Source organism: Equus przewalskii, chromosome X (assembly GCF_037783145.1).
Source record: "Equus przewalskii isolate Varuska chromosome X, EquPr2, whole genome shotgun sequence".
NCBI lineage: Eukaryota > Metazoa > Chordata > Mammalia > Perissodactyla > Equidae > Equus > Equus przewalskii.
In genome coordinates, this window is record NC_091863.1 from 9,919,546 (window position 1) to 9,946,115 (window position 26,570).

The following is a 26,570-nucleotide window of genomic DNA, read 5'->3' on the forward strand; positions in this document are numbered from 1 at the left end:
TTGACCGAGGGCCCCAAGTACTCTACTCTTGGAAATCCATCCCAACATTTGAGCAAGGCCACGCCTCCCACAGGCTGCCCCTGCCATGCCTCCTTCCAGGCTGAGGGATACTAAGGCAGGACCTTTTATGGGAAACACAACTCTCCTCTGAAGGTCAACTTTGGCTTCAGGACTCCCCCTCAGCTTTGCTAAACCTTCCTTAAACTGCCCAGCAGCCTTGGGTGCTTCCACCCAACCTTCTTTCCCTCTCTCCTTCACCCAGGGTCAGACTTCCGTGGTGGTCCGATGGCTCTCCCAGCCTTCCTCAGCTCCGTTACCATTTTCTCTCACAGGTGTTTCTCCTAATACGATCCTTGCACATTTAATTCCATCCTGGCTTCTGCTTCTTTGAGGACTCAGACTAAAGCAGAAACCTAGTTCAAACTCAGATATATTTAAGTGATTGAGTCAATGGCAGTTTTAAACTTTATACCTTATTCAACACATCTAATAATAATATTAATCCTACTAGTACTAGTAAGAGAAATCAATCAGGGAGCATTTACTGTGTTAGTCACTGTTTCAACCCCTTAACATATATTAAATCATTTCATTATCACAGAAACCCTTAAGGTAAATACTTTTGTTATCTGCATTTTAGACGTGAGATAGCTGAGGCATAGAAAGGTGGAGTAACTTGCTGAAAGTCACAGGTTAATATATAGTAGAGCCAGGATTCAAACTCAGGAAGGACACCATAGTCCTAACCACCATATTATGTACCCTCTCAACAGCAGAGCTGATCCTGCTCTCTTTCTAGTAACATTCTCCTCAGTTGGCTTTCCTGACACCATACTAACCTGATGCCCTTATACCTTTCTGAGCATTGTCTGAGTCTCTTTCTGGGTCTTCCTTCTCCGTGGCCCACCTCTCACATGCTGGTTTCCTTGGAGCTCTACCCTAAGTGTCCTTGTCTTCTGACACTACATCCATTCCCATAGATCCAGTAAACCAACTACCTGCAGATAACTTCCAAATCCAGTCCTGCTTCCTGGATTTATGGCCCAAATATCCAGCTTCTACTCAACACCTTCCCTTGCTTGTCTGTCTAGTAAGCCCTCAAAATCAGCACATCCCAAAGAGGACTCATCATTTACCCTATTCCCTAACATGTTCCTCCACCCATATTCCCCATTCCAGAAATACAACACTGCTGTCTGCCTGATAATGCATCCCTCCCACACTCCACATCCGATTGATCAGAATATGATCTCCGTGAGGACAGAGATCTTACGTCCCTCTTGGTTGCTGCTGAACCTCTGGATACTGACCCAGTACCTGATACATTGTATGTGCCCAATAAATACTTGCTGAATGAATGACTAATCTATTACCAAGTCTTTTGGTTCCACCTTGATTCCATTTCTCCCCACCTCCACTGCTACTGTTCCAGTCCAAGTAACCAGACTCTTTCTTCAAAGCCAACCGGTATCCCTGCTTCTATTCTGTCCATTTTCCAGTCTGCTGCCGTGATTATATTTTTCTAAAAGAAAATCTTATCAAATAACCTCCCTATTTAGAACACTTCAGTGTTGTCCCATTGCCATTAGACTATAAGACCCTGTAGCCCTAACTTGACTCACAAGACGCTGCATGTTGTAGCCCCTGCCCGACTCTTAAGGCTCATTTCCCACCAGCCAAGTTCTTCTTCCCTTTGCTCCAATCCTCTGGTCTTCTATTGGTTCCTCAAGCACAGGTGTGGTGTCTCTTACCTCTGAGCCTGCACTCATTCTGTTACCTCAGCCTGTAATATTCTTTTCCTCACTCCATGTGGTTGACCCCTGTTCATCTTCAGTCTCACTTAAAGGTTGTACCCTCAGAGGGAACATCTTGGATCCTTTTGACCAGATTATGTTTATTTGCTTTAAGCTTCTATAGCTGACTGAATACATTTAGTGCCTCTATTACCCTCACCCTCTTGTCTAAAAGTTCATTATCAGGGGCCCCGTCTGCCGTATTCATTTCTTTATCCCCACTACCTAGCACAAGACTCAGTACATATTACTGCCCTATTGAGAATTAAGCTGGCTTTTTTGGCATCAGGAAATAGGTAAGACCCCTCCTATTGGAGCTGGGGAGCATATTGCTTGCAAACTTGTAATCAAGAAGTTAGCAGGTCATCTCTGGTTTTGTGGATAGATTGGAATCTAATTAAATGAATTCCACATTCCTTATAAAAATATGGAATTAAAATACCATGGGAAGAATTTTCCCCCATGAAGCTTTCCTGTTTATCATGTTTTCTTTTTAAAGCCAACTCAAATGTCACCTCTCCTGTGACACCCTCCTCTCTTTCCCAGGCAAAGTTAGTTCCTCCCTCCACGCTGCCTCCCAAACATCAGCTCCATGTTGTTAAAGGAAGAGAAAACAGATGTGGACACTCAAGGTTTATTACAGGCACGCGTGGTCAAGAAACTGACCCGCCGAGGATCTAGGTGGGAGAGTTTTTTGTAGGGTGAGGCAATGTTACCTTATTCACCAAGGTATGGGGATAGCTGTTTTTACCAATAAATTTCAATGTTTATGTTCAAATCTTAAGACAACAAGACAGATAACACATTTAAAAAATGGGCAAAGGACCTGAATAGACCTTTCCCCAAAGAAGATACACAAATGGCCAATAACACGTGAAGGATATTCAGCATCATTAGCTATCAAGGAAATGCAAATCAGAACCACAATGAGATACCACTTCTCACCAACTAGACTGGCTGTAATTAAAAAATGGACAATAACAAGTGCTGATGAGAATGTGGAGAAACTGGAACCCTCATACATTGCTCCTGGGAATGTAAAATGATGCAGCCATCTTGGAAAACAGTCTGGCATTTCCTCAAAAAGTTAAACGTAGAGTTACCATATGACCCAGCTATTCCACTCCTAGGTGTATACCCAAGAGAAATGAAAACATGTGTCCATACAAAAACTTGTACACAATTGTTCATAGCAGCATTATTCATAACAGCCAAAAAGTGGAAAGAACCTAAATGTCCACCAATGGATAACAAAATGTGGTCTATCCATACAATGGATATATTCTTCAGCAATAGAAAGGAATGAAGTACTGTTATGTGCCACAGCATGGATGAACCTTGAAAACATGCTAAGTGAAAGAGGCCAGATACAAAAGGATCACATAGCATGTGATTACCTTTATGCGAAATGTCCAGAACAGGCAAAGCCAGAGACGAAAAGTAGATTTGTGGTTGCCAGGGGATGGAGGGAGGGGAGAGTTGGGAGTAACTGCTATTAGATATGGGGTTTCTTTTTGGAGTGATGGAAGTGTTCTGGAATTAGATAGTGGTGATGGTTGTATAACACAGGGAATATACTAAAAACCATTGAAGTATACACTTCAAAATAATGTTATGTGAATTATATCTCAATTTTTTAAATGCTAAAAAAAGATTCTCAAGTATATCACTGTATTTGGACCAGCATTTACTCAACACACTTTATGTTCAGTAGGCCATGGTTTCTTGTTTGAGAATTGTTTGTTACATGCAGTCTGGGTCAAGATTATGGTATCCTTTGCAGAATCGTTAGGAACAGATTAGATTATGACAGATGGCTGTCTTATTTCTCCGTGAAGACATTGTAACGATACTTACCATGCCGTCCTATACTGTAATGTATCTGTTTTCAACAGACTGAACTTAGAGAGCAAAGATCAGGTCTTTTTCATCACACATTGTGACTAAGACAGTGCTTGGGGGGCCGGCCCCATGGCCGAGTGGTTAAGTTCATGCGCTCCACTTCCCGCGGCCCAGGGTTTCGCTGGTTCGAATCCTGGGTGCGGACATGGTACCACTCATCAGGCCACATTAAGGCGGCATCCCATGTGCCACAACTAGAAGGACCTACAACTAAAAATACACAACTGTATGCTGGGGGGATTTGGGGAGAAAAAAGCAGGGAAAGAAAAAAAAGTGCGTGGAATACCGCAAGTGCTCAATAAATGTTTCACTTTAATACAGTGGTCCTTAACAGGGGACAATTTTGCTCCCCAGGGGACATTTGGCGATGTCTAGAGACATTTTTGGCTGACACAGTTGGAGTGGTGAGTTCTACCGACATCTCTAGGCAGAGACCAGGGATGCTGCTAAATGTCCTGCAATGCACAGGACAGCCCCTAAGAACAAAGATTTATCTGGCCCAAAGTATCACTCATGTAAAGGTTGAAAAACCCCATTCTGCATGATTGGGTGAATGACTTAATAAATCCTCCAAATTAATTTCATTAGAGCATGAAAGAAAAAAGTCCCCCTCACGGAAAAGTAAATAATAAAATCGTCCTTGCATTTGGTGTTCTCAGTTAATGAAATGTCCCAGACCGGATCTTTGTGGCTCTTAACTGAATAACCAAGTTGGTGGGAGAGGCAGACCACGAGGGAAAACTACAAGATTAGTTAACTTCCTGACCTTGACTAAGATATTATTAACGAGCGTAAAAGTCAGTCCTGCCAGAGAAAGCGCATGGTGAAATGTGCATTCCTTGTCCGTTAAAGAGCCCAGGAAACATTTTACAGTGTCTTTAATATGCATAAGGAAACAACCCCAGCCCGCCGCAAAATGTACAGCTCAAGTCTTTTCTTCCAGAATCTGGTAGCACCCCTGTCCCATACTAGGCCAGGAAGTAGGTCGATATGCTGTAAGCTTCATCCATGGCTCCGCATACTTAGGGGCACTTGGTGGCAGGGCTCACACTTTCAGGCCTCCAGAGCAAGCCACGGCTGGGTGGCCCTCGGTTTTTACGTGAGCTAAGAATAGTTTAACGTTTTTAAGTAGTTAAAGCTAAATCAAAAGAATATTGTTACATGACAGGTGAAAAGTATATTAAGTTCAAATTTCAATGTCTATAAATAAGTTTTATCGAACCCAGCCACACCCATCTGTTTACTATTGCCTATGGCTGCTTTTCCCTTGGGCAGAGACAGAATGGACTGCAAAGCCTAAAATATTTACCCTCTGATGGACATCTTTGTGGAAAACATTGGCCGATCCCTGCTCTATAGTTAAAGAATTTGGCAAATTGTGTTTCCAGGAGGCGGTGAGGAATAAGAACGTGCCCTGGGCTGGAATCCCTGACACCTGCCTCTGCGGGGGATGACCCCACTCTACTGGGCTGGCGTTTCCTCATCTGTAACACGAGAGGGCTTCGCTGAAGGCTCTCTAGAACCCTTCCAGCTCTTAACCGTCTATCGTGTGTGGAGATTCCAGTTTGTTCGGTGGTTCCCAGGTGGCCACTGCAGTATAAACACAGCACTCTTGTCTGGGACAAAGCCATAAGGCCAGGGAGTCACATTACCACACTCAGCACTGAAACAGACACAGACCTGGATAGCCACTGTTTCTATACAGAGCAGATTTGAAAATTGATGCTCTATGAGGTTCGGAAACATAAACTTTTGGCCATTTTCATGTACCCTAGTTTTATAGATTATGTAACCCAATTCTTTCAGCCCTGAGGAAGAAGGAAATGGATGACAGTAATTATTGGGGAGGGCTGGCATGGGATGGTACCAAAGGCTGGCCACCCAAAATTCAGGTTTTCAAAATCTAATTTAGCGCTCACAGCAGGGTCATTGAAATTAACCAGGTAATTGTCATCTCTCCTGTTCATTTAGTGGCAGCAAAGAGTCTCTGTTGCCCTTTGTGTTTTCTCAGTACTAACATGTGGCTCTTTATCTGCAGTCCAAGGGATCACGGGTTGTCGGCACCCGCATTCCAGCCTGGGGTCTGTCGCTATGGAAGTAAACTGGCCTGCTGCTACGGCTGGAGAAGGAGCAGCAAGGGAGTCTGTGAAGGTAATTTTGTAAAAGCTCAGACCACCCTGTGCTCGAGTGGTAGTCCTTATGTCTTTATCTGTAACACCATAAGCTGTCAGCAAATTGCCAGGGGGTTGCCCAGAGGAGGGACATGGATGGCTATCAGCATCCGAGCTCTGGGTTCCTGTGAGATCCCTTCCCATCCAAAATGTGGCTGACACCATCACCCTCGACATGATTTGTTTTAGGAGACCTGTCTTGTCAATTATTTCTGTTGCTATCTTGGTGAGTATGACTGGGTTGTTACTTTTTTTTTTTTAATATTTTATTTTTCCTTTTTCTCCCCAAAGTCCCTAGGTACATAGTTGTATATTTTTAGTTGTGGGTCCTTCTAGTTGTGGCATGTGGGACGCCGCCTCAGCATGACCTGATAAGCAGTGCCACGTCCACGCCCAGGATCTGAACCTGTGAAACCCTGGGCCGCCAAAGCAGAGTGCACGAACTTAACCACTCAGCCACAGGGCCAGCTCCTGGGTTGTTTGTTATTGTTTTTGTTTTAATCTGGAGAAATTGAGTTGGGCAAAAATAAGCCAATAAATACTTCGTTCTAATTATAATTTTTTCCAACTGATTTCTAGTGAAATACACTTTTTAATTATGAATCACCCAAGCAGTAGACTTTAGATACAAACAAGAAAGTAAGCCATTTCCTTTGTAGTTTTGTTACTCACATTTTGAAAGTCCCTTGTGTTAGTTTTCAGATGGTTTCAAGGGATACAGGCATATGGGCAAAGATTTTAAGTATTTTTCTGATTCTTTTGTACAAATTTCAAACTAAGGGACCATAATTTGCCTTAGACATTGTTTCTCAGACCGTGTGTTAGGAACTCCGAGAGAGGCCTCTGATCATTTCAAGAGGGCTGGGGAGGACGGAGATTTGCATAGAGTTCTGTGGTATTTTGTGTTTCTTTTTGAGGAAGATTAGCCCGGAGCTAACATCCCCTGCCAATCCTCCTCTACTTTATGTGTGGGATGCCTACCACAGCATGGCTTGCCAAGCCGTGCCATGTCCGCACCTGGGATCCAAACCTGTGAACCCTGGGCCACAAAAGGGGAACATGCGAACTTAACTCCTGCGCCGCCGGGCCGGTCCCGGTGTTTTGTTTTTTATATGACTTTCTATAATAACCAACACTTGCAGCATAGAGGAGTCAAATCCACGTTCCTCCTAGCTGCCCTGTCTGACCCGGGGTGCATTCTTTCAGGGCAGAAATCTGGTCTTACTGTCCCTGTGTCCCTTGTAGGTGACATATGCCTGAACCCGAACACCTTATCTGTTAAACGGGATAAGCACACAACTGCATGTCCCATACACTTTAGGCGCTGGTGTGGATCATGTTGGCTTGTAAACTGTAAAGCACAAAAATGTTAGCTATTTTTAGGAATAACAATGCTACCTTCTTTTTGCTGGTCTGTCCCTGCCCCAACCTCCTCCTCTCTAGCTGGTTCAAAAATGTCTGGACAGACCGTGGGTGAGGGCCGAAATTGATACTATCCAAAATCCACAAAACATTGGAAGACATTGATATTGCTCCTACATGCTCAATATTATGCAAAACCTTCCACCGTCGCAGTTTCCTTATGACGAGATAAGAGTGTGAAGATACTAGAAAAAATATTTGAAGATCCTCATTGCCCACCTAGATAAAGAAAGTTAGAACATCCACTGGGACTTTGTCAATTAGAAGGGTGGGTCCTCACACTGATTGGATTTATAGTGTCATGATCAAGGGCATTGTCTTGAGCACCAGAATGATGTGGGTGACCTTGGGCAGGATAGGTAAGCTCCTTGAGGCTCCTTTTCCTCCTCTGCAACATGGAGAGAGTAATCCCTGCTTCAGAGGGAAAGGAGTGTGAGCATTAAAGGGTGTGCATAGTACTTGGCACACACTGAAAATACCTCATAAATTACCCTGGCTTCAGAAAGGACCAATAACTCTCATTGCAGACTTCTGTCTGTTAAAGCACCAGGTGATGGGGAAATTAAATGTTACTGTATTCTTTTTCTAGACACAACATGACACATTTTTATTTGAAGTCAGTCAGGTGGAAAGGGGCAAAAACCACGTGGCACACGTGATTTGGAATCTCTCTTACAGTTGCACGAATCTCAGCACCTGCTGCCATAAAACTTGCACGTCTCTGGTGAATAAATGAGGGTGAGCTTTGGCTTTCTGGAAGGCTGTTCTGTAACTAGATCAGAGCGGTTTGGCCACGGGACACACAGCCAGTCACATTCTCAATGCTTTGGTGGATGATATAATACCATAGGCATGAAAGCATTTAAAGCAAGATGTTTAAAGAGCAAGTGCAAGAGGGTTCAAGCAACATGCTCACTATGCACGTTTGGCAAGCTGAAGAGATTGTCCGCACCCCCACCGCCCCAGTCAAATGTTCAGGTTAATACCATTGCATTGATTTTTATATCTAAAATCTGTATCGTATTATATCCAGTTTGCATGGTCCTTGTTGACAGTAAAGTCACATGCTCTTTGAAGCACAAAATAACAGGGTGGTTAGTCCCTGCTTGCCAGGTCTCTGATTTCTAAATCAGAGTGTGGGCTGCATGGTAATGAGACAAGAACGCATGTCAACCTGCCTGAACAAGCAGAGTCAGACCCCGGCCTCTCAGGTCCCAGGCCTCCCAGGCCTTCACCTCCATCCGTCTATCCACCTTTCATTCTTTGAGAGGCCCTGCCTCGATGCCGGCACTTTCTAGATCTTAGCCTCTGCCCTGCCTAAATCTGCTCCCTAGGAAGGGTCTGCTCACCTCGATATCATTAACCCTCCAATGTATGTCACTTAGCGAGATGGGATGGAGTTGTACATGAACAAATGCCCAGTGAAAAGCTGCAGATGGAAGCGTTTCAGGCAGAATTGAATGAAAGAGCTTTACTTTATCTAAAGCACACTTAAACCTCAGACCGTTTTGGACATAAACTGTAGTTCCCTGTGCTGTGGATTGCCTGTTCAAATCACAGATCCAAAGTGACTGTAAATTGAAAACATCTTTCTGGAGCTTTGACCTTATAGCAGCAAGGGTATTATTCACCATTTCTCTTATGTTCTATTTGGCATTTGTCCTGGGCTTTCCTATCTGGACTGCATTGAAAATAACTTTCCAGGGAACAATCAGAGGTCTTCAGACTTAAAAAGTAAACGATTTATTTTTCTAACATCTGAACTTAAAGCATCTCCAAGTACATATTCATAAGAAAATAAATGCTGGAAATCAAATTCTGTGTCTTTTGTCTCCAGAAGTGGAAGACTTTTGCTGGGAAGTGTTTCCCCAACCTCCTCACTTATAATTTATTCAGAGCCATAAAATGTTTCCTTCTTAAAAGTTCTCCACCTATTACTTTATTTACTGTTCAAAACTATTTGAGTGTCTAACATGCTCACGACACTATTAAACACCGCAGGAGAAACAAAGATGAATGTTTAAGTCCCTGTTCTGAAGGCACTTAGAATCAGGTGGTAAATAGAAGTCGAGGATAGAAGCCAAATATATGTCTAATTATTTAATAAGATGGAAACTGATCAATTTCAAGGGAAAAGCCCGCCAAAGTGCTGTGGATTTCTCAAAGTTGAACGGAAGTTCACATGTGGCTGGAGAAATCTGTGAGGAGGTCTGGCAGGAGGGCCCGTGCAAGGTAGTCCCTGAAGGATGGAGAGGATATTAACCATTGTGGGGGGTGGGGGGGTAACAATAGATAGGAAGGAGCAGAAGGGGCAGGGTAGGTCTAGAGAACGGCAATCTAGTTTGACCACAGCGTTGCCTATGTCTAGGGAAAACAGAGTAAGCTAAGGCTGCAGAAGAAGATGGAGGCCAAATCATGGCTACGATAACTGTACTGTATTCAAGAGGTAGTGAAGATTATTTGGTGACTTCTGTGCAAGGCGTGGCATGATCAGAGCTTTCCTTTTGGAATATCGGTTAATGTCGTGTCTGACATCAGATTTCCTAGGAACAGAGCTGTAAAGGGGATTCTTGTGTAAATAAAGATTCTATTCAGGGGTGCTCTCAGGAGGAATCTGTGAGGAAGTGAGGGAGCAGAGCAAGAAGCTAGGCAAAGATGTGGTTTCGAGAGAAGTCTAGCTTCAACCTGATCCCGCAAGGAGCTCTGGGGTGTTAATTGCACCACAGAGTTTGTCCTGCCCAGAAACCAGGGGCTAGGCTGTTGAACCCCTACATCAGTCAAGCACTGGTCACAGGCTGTGATGGGGAAAGCGAGGAGAGAGAGGGGTTCGTGTAATCTCCCGGATATCTGTGGGCAAAGTGGTTCCCATTAGCTAGATAAATATTTGTTCAGTGAGTGAATTGATGGTAGAAGCAGGATGTTGTAACTGATTAGGGATAAGAAAAAAATAGACATGTCTGAAATTTGGGTCCAGGTAACTGGGAAATGAATGGTGACATTAACAAAAAATAGGGTTGAGGTTGAAGTGGAAGATGCTGAGGCCTTTCGGAACAGGCTTGCTTAGAGGTAGACCTACTATGAGCCAGGGAGTCAATGGGGAGAGAAGTAGGCAGCATTCCTGGGTAATTGCTGAGTCATCCTTTCATACTGGGGCCATTTCCTGAGCTCCTACTAGCTCCCGAACATGCTGAGGGCCCTTGATTGCCTACAGACCTCCTTTCTCTCTCATTCATTATTTTTTTTCTCTCTCCCTTTCTTCTCTTTGGGTTTTCCCATTTTCCTTTTTTCCTATCTACTGCTTTTTCCCCCTACCTCCTCCCTATGAGCTGGACTCAAACTTTCCATCATCTTTGACTATTTTTTCTTGCCCCCAACTCAATCCGTTGAACGTCCTATCCTTGTTGTTTTTCCTGCCCCTTCCTTCATCAAACAAATATTTATTGAGTGTCTAATTTGTGTCAGGTGTCTGGATACAGAAGTGAATACAACAGCAAAATAAATCTTACCTTTGTTGTGCTGCCATCATCATCATCATCATCATCATCATCATCATCATCATCATCTTGCTTTTAGTCCCCATCCTTAAGGCTGGAGGTAGTGCCTCCCTGCCTCCAATCTGTGGGTTGTTCATTTTGACTGATAACGCTCGGCATTAAAAAGGTTTTCATCATTCAAAAGAAAAATAGGAGAGAAAATATGGAAGAGAAAAAAGAGGCAAGCAACAGAAAGAAGGAGAGGGACCTTGGAGTCTCTTCCGGCTTACACATTCTACTTCTTTCATTAAAGCTTTTGTGTCTGTGCAAAACTGGCTGAATGTGGTCTGGAAGACCTTATTTTTCTTTGAATGCCACTGGAGGCATGGCCGTGCTAAGCAGAGTTACAGTAAACTGGCACTGGTTGGGGTGGAGGGATGGTGGAGGGTAATCTAGTTCACAAGCAAAACACTTTCTGCTGTCTTAAAGGTGAAAACAGACTAGAGAGGAAGTAGGTGGTCCTCTGCATGTCCCCAAGGACTTCTCTGCCATAGAGATGGCGCTGAGTTTGACAGGTATGCATTTCACTGTGTTAACTACTCCTATTCTTTTATCTTCAAAACATCTTTTCTTTCCGCAGCTATGTGTGAACCTGGATGCAAATTCGGTGAGTGTGTGGGACCAAACAAATGTAGGTGCTTTCCAGGCTACACCGGGAAAAGCTGCAGTCAAGGTCAGTACCACAGAGCAGGCTCGTAATACAAGCGACGCCGGAGCTCTCAGGAGCTATTCAATCGTTACAGTGGGGTTTGTGGCACAGTGCAGTGCCCAGGATTTCATAGATTTTAGCTCGCTTCTTCAAACGAAAGTGGTTTCAGAGCTAGATTTTTCAATCTCTTCTAGAAAAATGTCAAAGGCATTCTGTTTTTTTAAGATGCCAGATGAAAGGGCTGTTTTCCTCTAAACAAATACTTTTTATGGTGTTTTTAAGCTACCAAAGTAATGCATAATTTTTAACTAAAAAAATCCAACAATGTAAAGGATTATAAATTAAAAAGTGAGCGTGTCCATCTCCACTGTAACCACTACTGTAAGCAGAGGTAATGGTTTGTCCTCGATCCCCACCGTCCCTTTCTATCATAGCACAGACAGCAGTATTTCTCGTGGGCGTCTGTGCATGTCAGCATGTACAGAGCTGTCTCATACTTTTTATGGCTGTATCCTAGTCCCCAGTACAAATGTTTTTATCATTTATGTAAAAAATACTTTATTTAACCACTATCATTTAACTTGTCCCCACTTTTTCGCCATTACAAACAATGCTAAATCAGACATCATTCTATGTATGTCCTCGGAACCCTGAGTATTTTCATGGGATAAATATCTAAAAATGGAATTGTTGGGTTGAACAACAGGCATATTTTTTATTGTCATTGACATATTTTAAAAGGCCATTTATGACTCTTGTCATAGGCTGTTTATCTGAAGATATTAAAGAGATTGTTTATAATATCAAGAATGGAAGTTCTCACCCTGGACAATTTTGTCCCCCAGGAAGAGTTGCCAGATAAAATACAGATCCCCAGTTAGAGTTAAATTTCAGGTAAAAAGTAAGCAATTTTATAGTGTTTGTATGTTCCAAATATTGTATGAGACATATGTATACTAAAAAAGTATTAGTCATTTATCCGCAGTTCATGTTTAACTGGGCGTCCTGTATTTGTATTTGCTATATCTGGAAACCTTACCCCAGGGGACATCTGATAATGTCTGAAGACATTTGGAGGGGTGACTACTGGCATCTAGTGGGCAGAGACCAGGGATGCTGCTAAACTACAATGCACAGGGCCACCCCCACAGCAAAGAATGACCTGGCCCCAAATGTCATCAGTACTGAGGCTAAGAAACCTTGGCATGAAGAAACCTGCAATAATTAAGAAAGTGTCCCCAGGGGCTGGCCCCGTGGCTGAGTGGTTAAGTTCGCGTGCTCTGCTGCACGCGGCCTGGGATTTCGTCGGTTCAGATCCTGGGCGTGGACATGGCACCGCACATCGAGCCACGTTGAGGCAGCATCCCACATGCCACAGCTAGAAGGATCCACAACTAAGAATATACAACTGTGTACCTGGTGGCTTTGGGGAGAAAAAGGGAAAAAAAAAAAATCTTTAAAAAAAAAAAAAAAAGAAAGTGTCCCCAGTCCTATAATGCAGTTGAGCAAAGAGCAGCAAATCAAGTTCAACTGCCCTTAAGAAAGGCTGCCAGGGTTCTAGAAGTTTCAGGGAAGGGCGGGCACCCATTCCACGCCATCATCCCTAGCCCTAGCTGCCAAGCCCAGAGGTTAGCTGCAGACTGAAGCTGCCAGCCTTGCAGCCTCAGAGAGGAATCTCTGAATCCCTTCTGTCCTACCACCAGCTCCAGAACCGCGTCCAACTGCTTGAGAGAGGCATGTCAAGAATCGTGCTCTTATAGGGGCTGGCCCCGTGGCCGAGTGGTTAAGTTCGCGCGCTCCGCTGCAGGCAGCCCAGTGTTTCGTTGGTTCGAATCCTGGGCGCGGACATGGCACTGCTCATCAAACCACGCTGAGGCAGCGTCCCACATGCCACAACTAGAAGGACCCACAACGAAGAATATACAACTATGTACCAGGGGGCTTTGGGGAGAAAAAGGAAAAAAAAAAAAAAAAAAAAGAATCGTGCTCTTATAAATAATAATTCAGCTGTATCCCTTAGCAGGGGTTTCACACCAGAAAACCTGTTTTTCCATATGTCTTGGATTCTGTACCGAGATTTGGAATAGAGAAGACATTTTTCATGCTGGTTTTCAAGTCCCAATAAAATATTAATGTTGAGGGAGCGGTCCAGTTGGCTCAGGTTTGGGACTGTCTGTCTTCGCCCCGCAGCCGCCCTGCCCCGGGACAACCCGATGAAAGTCCATATATATGCATTAGTGGCCACAGGCCTCAACCCTCAACTGATGTCTTTCCCAAAAATGCTTCTTCCAAGAGACAAGTGAGTCACCTCTGAGTTAGGGCCAACTGATGGGGTATTCCTGGCTTTCCCATTACGTCCAATCAGCATCTTTCAATTCTCCCTTTTGAAGCAGTTAGGATCCATGGGGAAGGTGGTCGAGTGGAGGGGATAAGCAATGGAGAAGGGGGTTTCAAGCATCCAGCTAGGGCGTCGGAAAATCCCCACATAGGGATCTTTTCAGAGGTGAAAGCAGCCACTTCTTTATTTTCAAGGATACGCTTTGCCTGTTGCCATGCTGAATTTTTGTCTTACGTGGAATTGGTTCTTTTCTCCTTTCTGTATCTTCCTTGAGGAAGTTAAGGCATGAGGCCCCTTCATGACAACATTTCCAAGGACAAGATCCTCTACCCATGGTTGCTTTTGAAGTTTTATTTTCCTTCTGTACCATTTTTTATTTTAATAAAAAAGTTATTCATTCTTAATGTTTACACTTTTTTTTAGAAAACGGTGAAAAGCACAGAGGAGAAAAGTCACCCTCTATCTCACCACCTGGAGATAACTATAATGAGCATTTAGAGCATTTCCTCCCTGGCTTTTTTTCTATGCGTTGTTTTTAACAAATTTGGTATCGATCTGTATAGATAGTTTGCAAGCTTCTTATTTAACAACATCCTCCGAACATCTTTACATAGGATTAAACATCGTCCTACGACCTCGCCACCAATAGCTGCCTGGCAGGATTCCCTCTAGAAGGGCAGGAACCAAGACAATTTGGCCAGTTCGGGGCCACCCAAAATAATAATAACTGAAAGGAAGCTGCGCTGTCGCCATCTGTCATTGGCTGCCTGGGACAGCATTAAAGGCAGAAGTATCTAAATTGTATATTTCCAACTTTTTATTCAAGTAGTATATACACAGAACTGTGCACATATCAAAAGTGTACAGCTCAATGAATTTGCAAAAACACCCATGTAACTGGTATCCAGATCAAGAAACAAACTTAACAGCCTACCTGAAGACCCCTCATGCTCCCCTGTAGTCACTTGCCGTGGCACCCCCGACGAGGAACCATATCTTGACCACTTACACCACAGAGTACTTGTGCCTGGTTTGTTTCTTTGTTTTCTCATTGTGCCTGTTTTTTAATGTACTTGTTTGCATCCAGCTTCTTCCACTCGGTATCCGATTTGTGAGCTTCACCATTGTTGCTTGTGGTTGTACTTCGTTCAATCTCATTGCTGTAGAGTATTCCATTGCATGAGTATACAAGTCATTTATCCTTCCTTCTCTTGGGAGATATTTTGATTCTTTCCACTTTGGGGCTGTTAAGAATAGTGCTACTATGATCATTTTTGTACGTGTTTTTTGGTGAGCACATATCCATGTTTCTGTTGGATATATACCTAGGAGTGGAATTGTTAGGTCACGAGTATGTCTGTATCTAACTTTCGTAGATTCTGCCGGTTTTCCAAAGTGGTTGGACCCATTTACATTCCCTCCAATGGGATACGATCATTCTGTTTGCTCCACGTCCTCACCCACCCTTTAATGATGGTCAGAGAAGAGGCAAGTCATTGCCCCGTGTACCCACCCCGTGAGTGGAGTCCAGGGAAGCCAGCCCAGTTGCCCATCTGGATGTTTCCTGGTTCTGCTAACCTTTCTTCGTTTTCTAACTGTCCCCTGCAGATGTGAACGAATGTGGAGTAAAACCCCGGCCGTGCCAACACAGATGTGTGAATACACACGGTAGCTACAAGTGCTTTTGCCTCAACGGCTACATGCTCATGCCAGATGCCACATGTGCGAGTAAGTTTCACCAGCTAGGCTGCTCTCAGTCAACCTTGGAGGCTTAGCTTTTGCTGTTTGATGCTTGGCAAAAAGTTGACTTGAGTGATTTAAAAAACACAAACTCTAACATCACCCCAGGCTAAAACATCTTTGAGCACTTTTTTTTTTAAATTGTGGTAAAATACATGTAATGTGAAAATTGCCATTTTAACCATTTTAAACTGTACAATTCAGTGGCATTTAGTACACTCACTATATTGTACAACTATCACCACTATCTAGTTCCAGAACATCTTCATCACCCCAAAAGGAAACCCTGATGCCTCAGCAATCACTCCCCATGCCTCCCCGTTGCCCCTGGCAACGATTAATCTGCTTGCTGTCTCTATAGGTTTGCCTATTCTGGACACTTACTCTTCAAATAAAAAGACTAGCTGGGGAGAAAAGGGAAATCATCTCTATATATGCAAGGATGTATTGGGTTTCTTCACGAAAATAAGCATATTGTTTTCGGGAGGCGATACATTTGAATTCCATCTTGGGACATCAATTCTTCCCACCAAGTACCTTTCTCACGCCCCTTGCCCCGTGCTCAAAGATTAGTGACTCTTGTTGGAAGTACATTCCGATTCACATTCCTGAAAAGAAAAGCCCTCTGTGATAAAGAGGAACCCATGTCCTGTGGGAGGGTCAGAGTCTACATCCATTCATTATTGAGAAGGAAGGCTTTTCAGGTTTTATGTTGCAGCTGAAAGGCAAACCCATCCTCCCTGCCTGCCTCCCCTCCCGCCCCCTTCCCCTCCTCCCTCCTCATCTCTCTTTCCTCTGCCCTGCAGCCCCCAGCAAACCTAGAGCCCGTGCCTTCTGCTAGCTTCCTGTGGTTAAGGCGTCTCTCGGACTCCCCCGCCCATCCTGGGCTTTCCCGCGGTTATGAAATCCTGGCCAGTACACAGCTCAGCTCCCTGCTCCCCTGGCTCGTCCTTGTGCTGTCCCTCCTTGACAAAGTGCCCAACACCACCAGTCAGCCAGACCCTCTGTTAGCAAGCAAGTTTAAGAGATAAAGCAGGCATTCAGAGTCTTTTTAAAAAAATCCTTATTATTATAAATTAAACAGAAGCCCACAAGAGACAAATACATAGCTTAATGAATTCTTATAAAGTGAGCAGCCATGTAACCACTACCAAATAGAACTTTGCCAGAAACTCTCCCCCGACACGGGAACCGCTATCCAGGCTTTTATAGTAATCACTTAACATTTTTAAAAAGATATATGCTAATAGATGTTTCTGAAACATTCCATGAAAGCCGACTCAGTGCCAAAAAAGATATCTTTCCCCAAATGGAAAGATAGAATTTGGTAAATTTTGAAGATTAGTTTTAAAAGAAGACAACTAAAGAGAAGAAAGAAATATGGAAATGTAACTATCAGTAGGTGTTTCTTACATGACCTTGGCCTGTGTATCTAGTCCTGTACCCTCTCTGTCTCTTTCTGGAGATGGGAGAGGTGTCTCTGCTTACAGCCCAGAGTGTCCAGGTAGCCCTGGGCCTCTCTCCTGGGTGCCAATTTTATTTCTCCTGGCTCCTTGCAGTCTCTTTTGTCCAGCTGGGTGATTGGCATGTTCTGGATGGGGGTAGATGAGGGGAGTATATTCACCATGCTCCCCTGTTGTGGACACTAATGATCCACATATACTGGACCGCTGCTGAGGAAATGCATTTTCGTGAGATAAGTTATGTTTAGCAACAAGTAACAGAAAAATCCAACTAAATTATCTCACTTAACTAAAAAAGCTGGAGGCAGGCAGTTCCAGAACAGCTTAGCAAGGACTCAGTCTCTGCCATCCTCAGGGTATTGATTCATTCTCATGCCTGTGGCCTCATAGTCACAATATGGCTGCCCCAGCTCCAGATATCACACATACATTTGAGATAGGCAAGACAAAGGGGAAAGGAGTGATGCCAGTGAATGGACACCTCTTTCATGCCTGTCCCTTTTATCATGTAGCACATCTTTTCCAGAAGTTCCACTCCCTTCAATAGACTTATCTTTATATCTCTTTGACCACAACTAAGTCACATGGCCACTCCTTGTTGCTGTAGGAAAAGCTGGGAAAGAGACAAACATCAGGTTTTCCAGCCTCAGTGATGGGAATGGCAAGAGCAAAGGGGGTTCAGAATGGCTTTCAGGCAGCTGATTAGTTGTATCTGCCACGTGTTTTAATATAGGCCCCTAAAAGACCAAGTCCCATGACTCGAGTGACTCTCATTAAGGCTAGATATGCATGGAAAGATCTTTAGAATGGATTCTTTCACTCTACTCAGATTGATCATCTGCAGTCATGCGTCACTTAACAACGGGGATATGTTCTCAGAAATGCACCCTTAGGCAGTTTCGTCATTGTGCGAACATCATAGCGTGTACTTAGACAAATCTAGATGGTATGGCCTACTATACACCTAGGCTGTATGGGACTAATCTTATGGGACCACCATCATATATGATGACCATCGTTGACCAAAATGACGTTATGTGGCGCATGACTGTACACCTGAGGTTGCATTTGAGCCTGTGGAGAACAGTCGAGTGCCATAAAGGAGTGATTAGAGAACATACAAGAGAAGAAAGAGATGCAGTCTTTGGTAAGTGAGGAATGCATGCCCTACCTAAATACCTAAAGAAGTCAAATTTAATACACTGGCCAGCAAAGCAGACCATGGGGCCACCAAGGCACCACCCCTGCGCAGATTCCATTTGACTCTTCCATTTGGGACTCAGACCATGAAGCTTATCCTATAATACCTTTCTACGTTTTACAGTTAATGTCTCAGAGTTCAGAGATGGTTTCTCAGGAAGAGTTTTTATCATCTCGGAGGAAAAGGCTAATCCTTGCCTACTTTTTCAGACTCTAGGACGTGTGCCATGACAAACTGCCAGTACCGCTGTGAAGACACGGAGGAAGGGCCGCGGTGTGTGTGTCCGTCCTCGGGCCTCCGCCTGGCCCCGGATGGAAGAGCTTGCATAGGTAGAGCAGCAGAAACCGCCTCCACTCCTCCTCCTCCCTTTCCTGAATTCCTCCTCCTCCAGTCATCATGATCTGCTTGTTGACCACACACTGAAAGCTCCTAAAAGTACAGATTTACGTCCATTTCTGAGATGACGTTTTTAGCCACATGTGCTCAAGACACACTTTGGGATGCTGGAAAAAACACTTCTCTCTTATTTTTGGATTGCCTAATGCCATAGTGTAAAAAGAGAAAATTAATTTTATCTTAGTATATTTACCCTGCACGTTTTCCTTCAACTACCAAATTGCATATACTCATAGTACTGTGCTTAACAATATTGCACTAAATATATGTAATATTTAGAGCAAGTGAGCATTAATATGGGATGTCAAACCAAATCAGAATGTTGAAAGAGTTCTTAATCTTTTTTGATTTAAATAAAAATATTCTTACTTCTTTACTGCAATAGAAATATTTTTCAGTCAAGGTACTAGGTGTTTATTTATCCTAAATGTACATAACTCAATAAACTACATTTAGAAAGCTCAGCCAGATAAGTCCTAAATCAGTTAAACACTTAAAAGAATCCATGTAAATTAAAACTTTGGCTCTGCTCTTTGAAAGTAATCAAAGATTCAGTGAGATTCACAGGGCTTAGTACTCTTCAGTAAAATGAGATTTATATAACAAGGTTAATTCCTGACCAAACAAAATCCAAATTTTCACCCACCTCTTTAAGCTGTTGGGTGCCATTTTTATTAGAAGGGGAACTGATCACTTAACAATAATTTTGGTCAATCCAACACTGATTTATTAGTTATTTTAAGAACGCAGAGGGAACAATAAGCCAGCACGAACCTTCATGTCTAACTACAGATCCAAAATAACAACATAATATCTATTTGATTTGACATCTGAAAGTGAAGGCAAAGCCTGAGTCTTGATGGTTTGGTGAGCATAGCTGTCAGCCCCTCTGTGATGAGACTCGCAATGGCGGAAGGGGAAGGAGGCCTCTTCTGTGCTGAAGTCGTATTGTCACATCATTCTGCTTGATCCACAATGTATGTTTAAGTGCATCCTTAGGAAACCCCATGTCTGCGATTTGGGTCAATATTGCAGGACTTGGAGGAGCTTGCTAATGAAATAATTCTTTCATAGAATGCAAGATTTAAATGTGTATTTGGTTTGCTTAAAATGTAGCTATCTGACTCTATTTTCAAAAATTGTATATGCTATACAATATACATAGCTGGAAAAATATTAATTCGCTCACCATTCGCTCACCAAACGTGTAATGTATATATCCCAAGTACCAGACATATGCTCCCTGCCCCAGAAGAGCCAGGGCCTAACAGGAAAGATATGAATGTAAGTAGTGACATTACAGTAAGATAACGTCTCTAAAACAAGATGGACAAAGTGACATAAATACATAAAGAGAAGAGCTGTGAGTGTGCCTGGGGAATCTAGAACACTTCTCAGAGGGTGAGATGTTGGCATCAGAATCATCAGTTTTCCAACAAAGAAACTGCATGTGTACACATGTGTTGTGTGCATGCTTGCATCATGGATGTGTACTCGAGTATGTGTGCACGTGTGTTTCTGAGGGAGGGTGCTTGTTTTGCTATCACTGATACCTGGTTCTAAATCCTAGATATTGATGAATGTGCCTCTGGTAAAGCTGTCTGCCCCTACAATCGAAGATGTGTGAACACATTTGGAAGCTACTACTGCAAATGTCATGTTGGTTTCAAACTGAAATATATCAGTGGCCGATATGACTGTGTAGGTAAGATTTGGTGGCACTTTTTCCTTTTTTCCTCTCCCTACCAAACTTGTAGGCTTTCTCTACAGGTATTTTGATGTCAATTCAGTCTATTTCAACAATCTACTGTACTGATCAGCTTAACAACACAGAAAAAGGTAGATTTTTTAAAGTTTCCGGCATTTAGGGAACTCCAGTGACATGAATTACGTGAAATCATCTTGAGATGATCTTTTGTGGGTTTTTTACAAATTTGACTGGTTTTGTTTTGTTTATATTTTTCGTTCTATCTCCAGGTACATATGTGAAAATGGGAGCAATAAAGCAGTTTTTATGTTTGATAAATGGAAGAATAACAAGGCCTGTTTCATCCTGATCTCAGTGATCTGTCCAGGACAGTTTCCATCAGGGGTGGCTATAGAGAAATGTATGAAGGAGATGAAGGCACATGCTCTCTCCTCTCTCGTCTTTCAGCCCTTTCATGGTTCAAGGTCCACATCCCCTAAAATGTTGCCTGTCCAGGGTCACCAAAACCACTCTCTGATAAAATTCTGGCATCACTCAGCATTGGCCTGATCTGTGTGAAATAAAATGACTTATCCCTCAGTGAAGGCATTCCAAGTCTCAATGAGCAAGTGCAGTGGGGTATTTGGGGAGCCCTTGGACGCATTCCCATTGCCCTTGATGTAACATGGGATGGGGCCTGTCCTACGGTGAAGGGAAATTTGGGCTCCCTGTAGATTCTTATTCATATAACATGTGTCACAAACGTGTGTGCCTGACGTGGAAAGCTAACAGTTGGGAAAAAAAGTAGGATTTCTTTCAACCCTACACTCAGAGCTTTCCAGGACACGTCCTGTGTAATTGTCTTGGGGCAACACTTGGTTTTGAACCGTCTTGTAAAGTGTCCACAGCTCTTCCCTCAAATCTTCACAAACACAAATTGCGTCCTAAACAAGCTTGTAAAATCCCCATTTCTCCTGGGCTTGGACCCAATGCCCTGCTGCAGACCTATCCAGCTCTGTAATCCAGTGATGCCGTGTCACAGAGTAGTTCCCTGATACCCAGAGGGAGGTCCCACAGGACAGGGTGCGAATGCACATGGAGAGCTGCCAAAGGAAACAAGTCTTTGTGATTTTTAAAGTGATTTAGACTAGCATCCAAGTTCCCTTTGTAGCTAAGTTGAAAACAATAGGCTCTTTTGTGTGCATATGTCTACCAAAGCGAAGCTAGAAAGTGAGGTGAAGAAGAGGGCTCATAAACCTCTCACTTGGGTGGAATTGGGCGAAGTTTCCTAGTCGAAAGCCAGCAGACACGCTCAGACCAGCCTGACCTCGCTCCTGGCAGTCTGAGCAAAATGCCTGTAAATTCAGATGACATCAATGGTTCCTAGCCCACCTCGATCTTTGTTGATTAGGGGCTCCAAGTCCTTCCATGTATAGAATTTATTTTCTGATACTGTTGTTGAGTTCTAAATTAGATGCCAAAGTTAAGGAAAAAACCAGAACACCCTCCAGATTTCACTGGTGTTGATAAGCAGATGGATTGCTGTAGGGGAGGCGAGCTGCAGACTCACTCCCTTCATACTGGGCGGGCGGGCATCTCCAGGGCTCTGGGCCAAGGAGCTGGGAGCTTGAAACACCGCTCAACTCTCAGGCCACACTTGGTTTGTTGGCAGGGTTGGGTGCTTGGCCCTGGGGTTGCTCAGGTTTAAGGGATAGTCTTTCAGCAAGCCCTGTTACCACAAGGTTGTTCACGGGATTGTTCACATTTTCAGATGTAAATGAATGTGCTGTGAATACCCATACGTGCAGCCTCTACGCCAATTGCCTCAATACCCAAGGGTCTTTCAAGTGTAGGTGCAAGCAGGGATATAAAGGCAATGGGCTTCAGTGTTCTGGTAAGTAGCATTTAGTCATGGCGTCTCAGCTATTCCCAATAAAGCATGCTGTCCACGTCTCCTTCCTCCCCTCATCTCTCTCTCTGAGTGTGTGTGCATGTTTGAAAACTTAACTCTGCCTCAGCCTTGCCTTCTCTGCTAATCGGACCACATCTCCAATATTCTCTGAAGTTGTAGGCACTAAGCTTAAAGAACAGCAAGGGTTCTGGATATTTTTCTGGTCACAACATATTTTCAAATACTGAAAATAAGCTTTAAGGTAAAATGACACTGAGCAGATGTACCTGTGGGGGTTGGCTAGGTTATGGTGCAATAACAAGCATCCCTAAGATGTCACTGGCTTAGAACCATTAAAGTTTTTTAACCGTGTGAATCAGGACTTTTTACAGAAGCACAGTCGAAACAAAGTATGATGAAGCTGACTTCATTTTATCCGTCATCCTCAAACCTGGATTCACATTTTTAATGTATAGCAAAGAGACCCATTGTTCTTGCTGGTGAATTTCTGAATGCTTAGGTGGTAAAATCTTAAATTTATAGACCAGATGTATAACAATAAAATGTCACTGCCGTTAACAGCAACAACAACAATAATGGTTTCTTTCTGGCTTGACCTATGTCCGAAGAGAGTTGTCAGGGGAGTTCTCCATGTAGTCACTTAGGGACCAGGCTGACGGAGGCCCCGCATCTTGCCGTAGCACGGTATCAATCAGAGGCTTTAGGGTTTGTCACAGCAGAGAGAGAAGCATGGACGATCACGCACCAGCTCTTAATTAATTCAGCTTAGAAGTACAGGCAAAAAATATAATCCTGCTGTGTGTCCCCAAAGAGAAGAAAACTGGAAATCCTGATGAGCACCCAGAATGTCTACCAAGGCCTGCCAGCAATGGTTATGGTACAGTCACTCCCCTGGCAAACAACATGTCACCGTGTTTCAGGTCATCCAGGTTGATCCCTCTGGTCACGTCCCTGTGTGCACTGGCTCCTTGTCTGTCTAGATTCATTTACTGCCCTGACTCTACTCTCTTATATACCCCTTAGCAGAGTTCCCACAAGTTCCAATAAATATGGCTGCCAATTGTACCTTGACCTGCAGCACATCCCATGCCCCCATCTGGCCAATGCTCCTGATGACACAATAGAGCAGCCACTCAGTGATGGCAAAAGTCAACTCTGGATGGACATTGAGCAGCACCCCGTATAAGGTTCACAGTACCACAGTGGGCTGTGGGTGAGCACCACTGGACAGGAGTGTGTGCAAAAGAATAGAATCAAAGAGGGGCCGGCCCTGCAGCCAAGTGGTTGAGTTGGGGCGCTCTGCTTCGGCAGCCCAGGGTTTCGCTGGTTCGGATCCTGGGCGCGGACATGGCACCGCTCGTCAGGCCATGCTGAGGTGGCGTCCCACATGCCACAACTAGAAGGACCCATAACTAAAATATACAACTATGTACTGGGGGGGATTTGGGGAGAAAAAGCTGAAGAAAAAAAAAAAGATCGGCAACAGTTGTTAGCTCAGGTGCCAATCTTTAAGAAAAAAAAAAAAAAGAACCAAAGAAAATGAGTCTGGAAATCCAATTCTATGAAGAACCGCCAAAAGAACCAGGCTACATTAAGTCTGGAAGAAAATATAGTGTGGAAAAGCATAAATTATGACCGTAAATTTTTTTTTTGACAAGGACTGCATTTTATTTCCCAAAGACTAAATATCATTTACTTTGAAAAAGACTTAATCCACAATGTGATTGCTTTCATAGCAATGTTGTTTTCACTCACTGTGGTACCACGTAAATATTTTAAGGCGTGTGAAATAAAAGTGGCTTCCGTGAGTCACTAAATACATAATATTGTATGTCAACTATACTTCAATTAAAAAAAAAGTGGGCTGGAAATGAGATTAAATGGCCATGCGGTCTCCAGCAACTCCTTGCTGTAGTTTCTCCCTCTGTATGGATGTGCCCTTGATGTGCTTCTAGAACTTTATTCAAAGAGAGAGAGAGAGATGGCTGCCTGTGTAGGGCTGTGCATGGGTGGGTTGGGCGGAGAGATGCTATAAACTTGAGAGGCCCCCAGAGAGGAGACTGAATAAAGTGGTTTCCATATTGGATGAGTGGTCGAGGGCTCCTTCACCCCACCAAATCTGACATGTGCATCCCAGCCTCACTGCTCTCGGGCCGTGTGGTGTAATGGTCGACAGTCGCTCAGGCTCAGGAGCTAGGAAGACCTGAATCAAAATCTGACTTCTGCTCCATACTGGCTGCGACCCAGCAAGTTTCTTAACCTCTCTAACTCAGTTTCCTCCTGTCCAAAATGGTGCTTATGGTCGTCCTGTGGTGGGTGCTCGTAATGGGCCAGGCCACAGTCCCCTGGAGCTCACTAATTTCAAGAGGCGGGTGGGCAGTTCCGTGCATATCTCTAGCCCCAGTGCAGTGGACTGTCTGCATTGTGGCCTTGCAGCTTTCTCTAGAAGGCTCCTCTCACCCCTGTAGGTACAACCCAGGGATGGGGGGAGTTAACCCCCGAGGACTGCCCTCATCTAGTGGGGGACAGGACTCTGGAGAAATACCCCAGCTTCCGCTTCGCAGGTTGGGACAAAGCTGAGGTATGTTCTCCATTGGTTCCCAGATGTCCCCAGCAGGACTGAGCCCCAGTTTCCCACACTGATTACCTGCCACTGAGGCACCATTTTCCAGCTTTTCTCCCTTCTTGTCTCACTGTCCCCTCTGCCCCACTTCTGCCTCCTGGAATCACCTCCCGTATAAACCACCTGCACCCAGATGCTTGTCTCAGGTTCTGTTGGGGGAACCCTCACTGGGACAAGTACCTCCCTCCTCGGTTCAGTGTGAGATTGGAACAAGGTAAATATAGGTAGAGAGCTTAGTTCCGCTGGGCACGCTAGATGCTCAGTAGAGTTAGCTGTGGTCGTTACTGTTACTAGCACCATTTTAAACAGCTATTTATTAAGGGCCAGCTACTCTTTACTCCAAAATTCTGTACAAGTAGATAGAAAAATGTCGTGCATACAAAAAAAGATGCCTCAGGAAAACACTTGTGGGCAACTCACCTCCACAGACCCACCCCTGCCCCCAGGCCTAAGAATTGAAGAGATTAGGAAGAACTGCCCAGAGAAAACCCGGAGGCATCTTCCTTCCTGGTCGTGGAATCCCCTTGAAACTACAATGTGTTATTAATGTCCAATGAAGGCAGCATCCTGAAGCATGCATTTGGGCAGCTGTTTGCGGCCTGTGTTTTCTATATATTGTAACCCAGTGCTTTGAAATTATAAACCCCACATCAACACAAACATTTCTTATGTCAAGAAAACTTCTGTTTCTCTTTCACCATCTAACTTTTAAGTGTATTTTGGAGTAAAACAAATTTTTCTTTTTCTTGTTTTTTCTTTTTTTTTCAAGATTAGCACCTCAGCTAACAACTGCTGCCATTCTTTTTTTTTTTCCTGCTTTTTTTCTCCCCAAATCCCCCCAGCACATAGTTGTGTACTTTTAGTTGTAGGTCCTTCTAGTTGCGGCACATGGGATGCTGCCTCAACGTGGCCTGACGAGTGGTGCCATGTCTGTGCCCAGGATACGAAGCAGCGAAACCCTGGGCTGCGGGAAGCGGAGCGCACGATCTTACCCACTTGGTCATGGGGCCGGCCCCCACAAATTTTTCTTTATACTTTGAAACTTTGAACTCATCACAATGTTCTGTTTAATATCTAAAAATAATTCATTTTATTACCATCCATTCTGCAGCTGAATTCTTTAGTCTTTCACCAGAATGTTTTATTTATTTATTTATTTATTTATTTATTTATTTATTTATTTTGAGGAAGATAAGCCCTGAGCTAACTGCTGCCAGTCCTCCTCTTTTCACTGGGGAAGACTGGCCCTGAGCTAACGTCCATGCCCATCTTCCTCTACTTTATATGTGGAATGCCTACCACAGCATGACTTGCCAAGTGGTGCCATGTCCACACCCGGGATCCGAACTGGTGAACCCCGGGCCACAGAAGCGGAATGTACAAACTTAGCCGCTGGGCCACTGGACCGGCCCCAGAATGTTTGTTTAAAAGAGAGAACTGTCTTTGGGTCATTCGCTCTATTACTTGCCTAGTGCTACCATTTTGCCTTGAGTCTCTATAAAATAAACAGCCATGGCTCTGTTGAAAATTGATCTCAACAAAGTCTTGACATGCATTGCTTAAAGGATGGCCAGAAATCTACCCGTTTGTGCATAGAAAAGTTATACAAACAAAAATGAGAGAATCACATGCAATTAGCATCCTGCATTGTAAAATGTTAAACAGTCATGTGTCACATAATAAGGGATTGCATAAGACTGGTACCACATAGCCTAGGTGTGTACTAGACTATACCATCTA

The 26,570-nt window shown here is 43.8% G+C and overlaps 1 protein-coding gene across 9 annotated transcripts in view; it reads left to right on the forward strand.

Moving 5' to 3' along the window:
- EGFL6 (EGF like domain multiple 6) overlaps positions 1 to 26,570 on the forward strand; it is a 94,433-nt gene that overhangs the window by 48,579 nt on the left and 19,284 nt on the right. For 4 of the 9 annotated variants that reach the window (XM_070603693.1, XM_070603692.1, XM_070603690.1 and 1 more), the window contains exons 2-7: positions 5,734 to 5,846; positions 11,402 to 11,494; positions 15,417 to 15,536; positions 18,422 to 18,541; positions 20,179 to 20,313; positions 22,067 to 22,189. In XM_070603693.1, coding sequence (XP_070459794.1) covers positions 5,734 to 5,846; positions 11,402 to 11,494; positions 15,417 to 15,536; positions 18,422 to 18,541; positions 20,179 to 20,313; positions 22,067 to 22,189 — 704 coding nt within the window. The remainder of the gene's footprint in view (positions 1 to 5,733; positions 5,847 to 11,401; positions 11,495 to 15,416; positions 15,537 to 18,421; positions 18,542 to 20,178; positions 20,314 to 22,066; positions 22,190 to 26,570) is intronic. The other 5 variants (XM_070603698.1, XM_070603699.1, XM_070603695.1 and 2 more) reach the window with 2 other exon arrangements.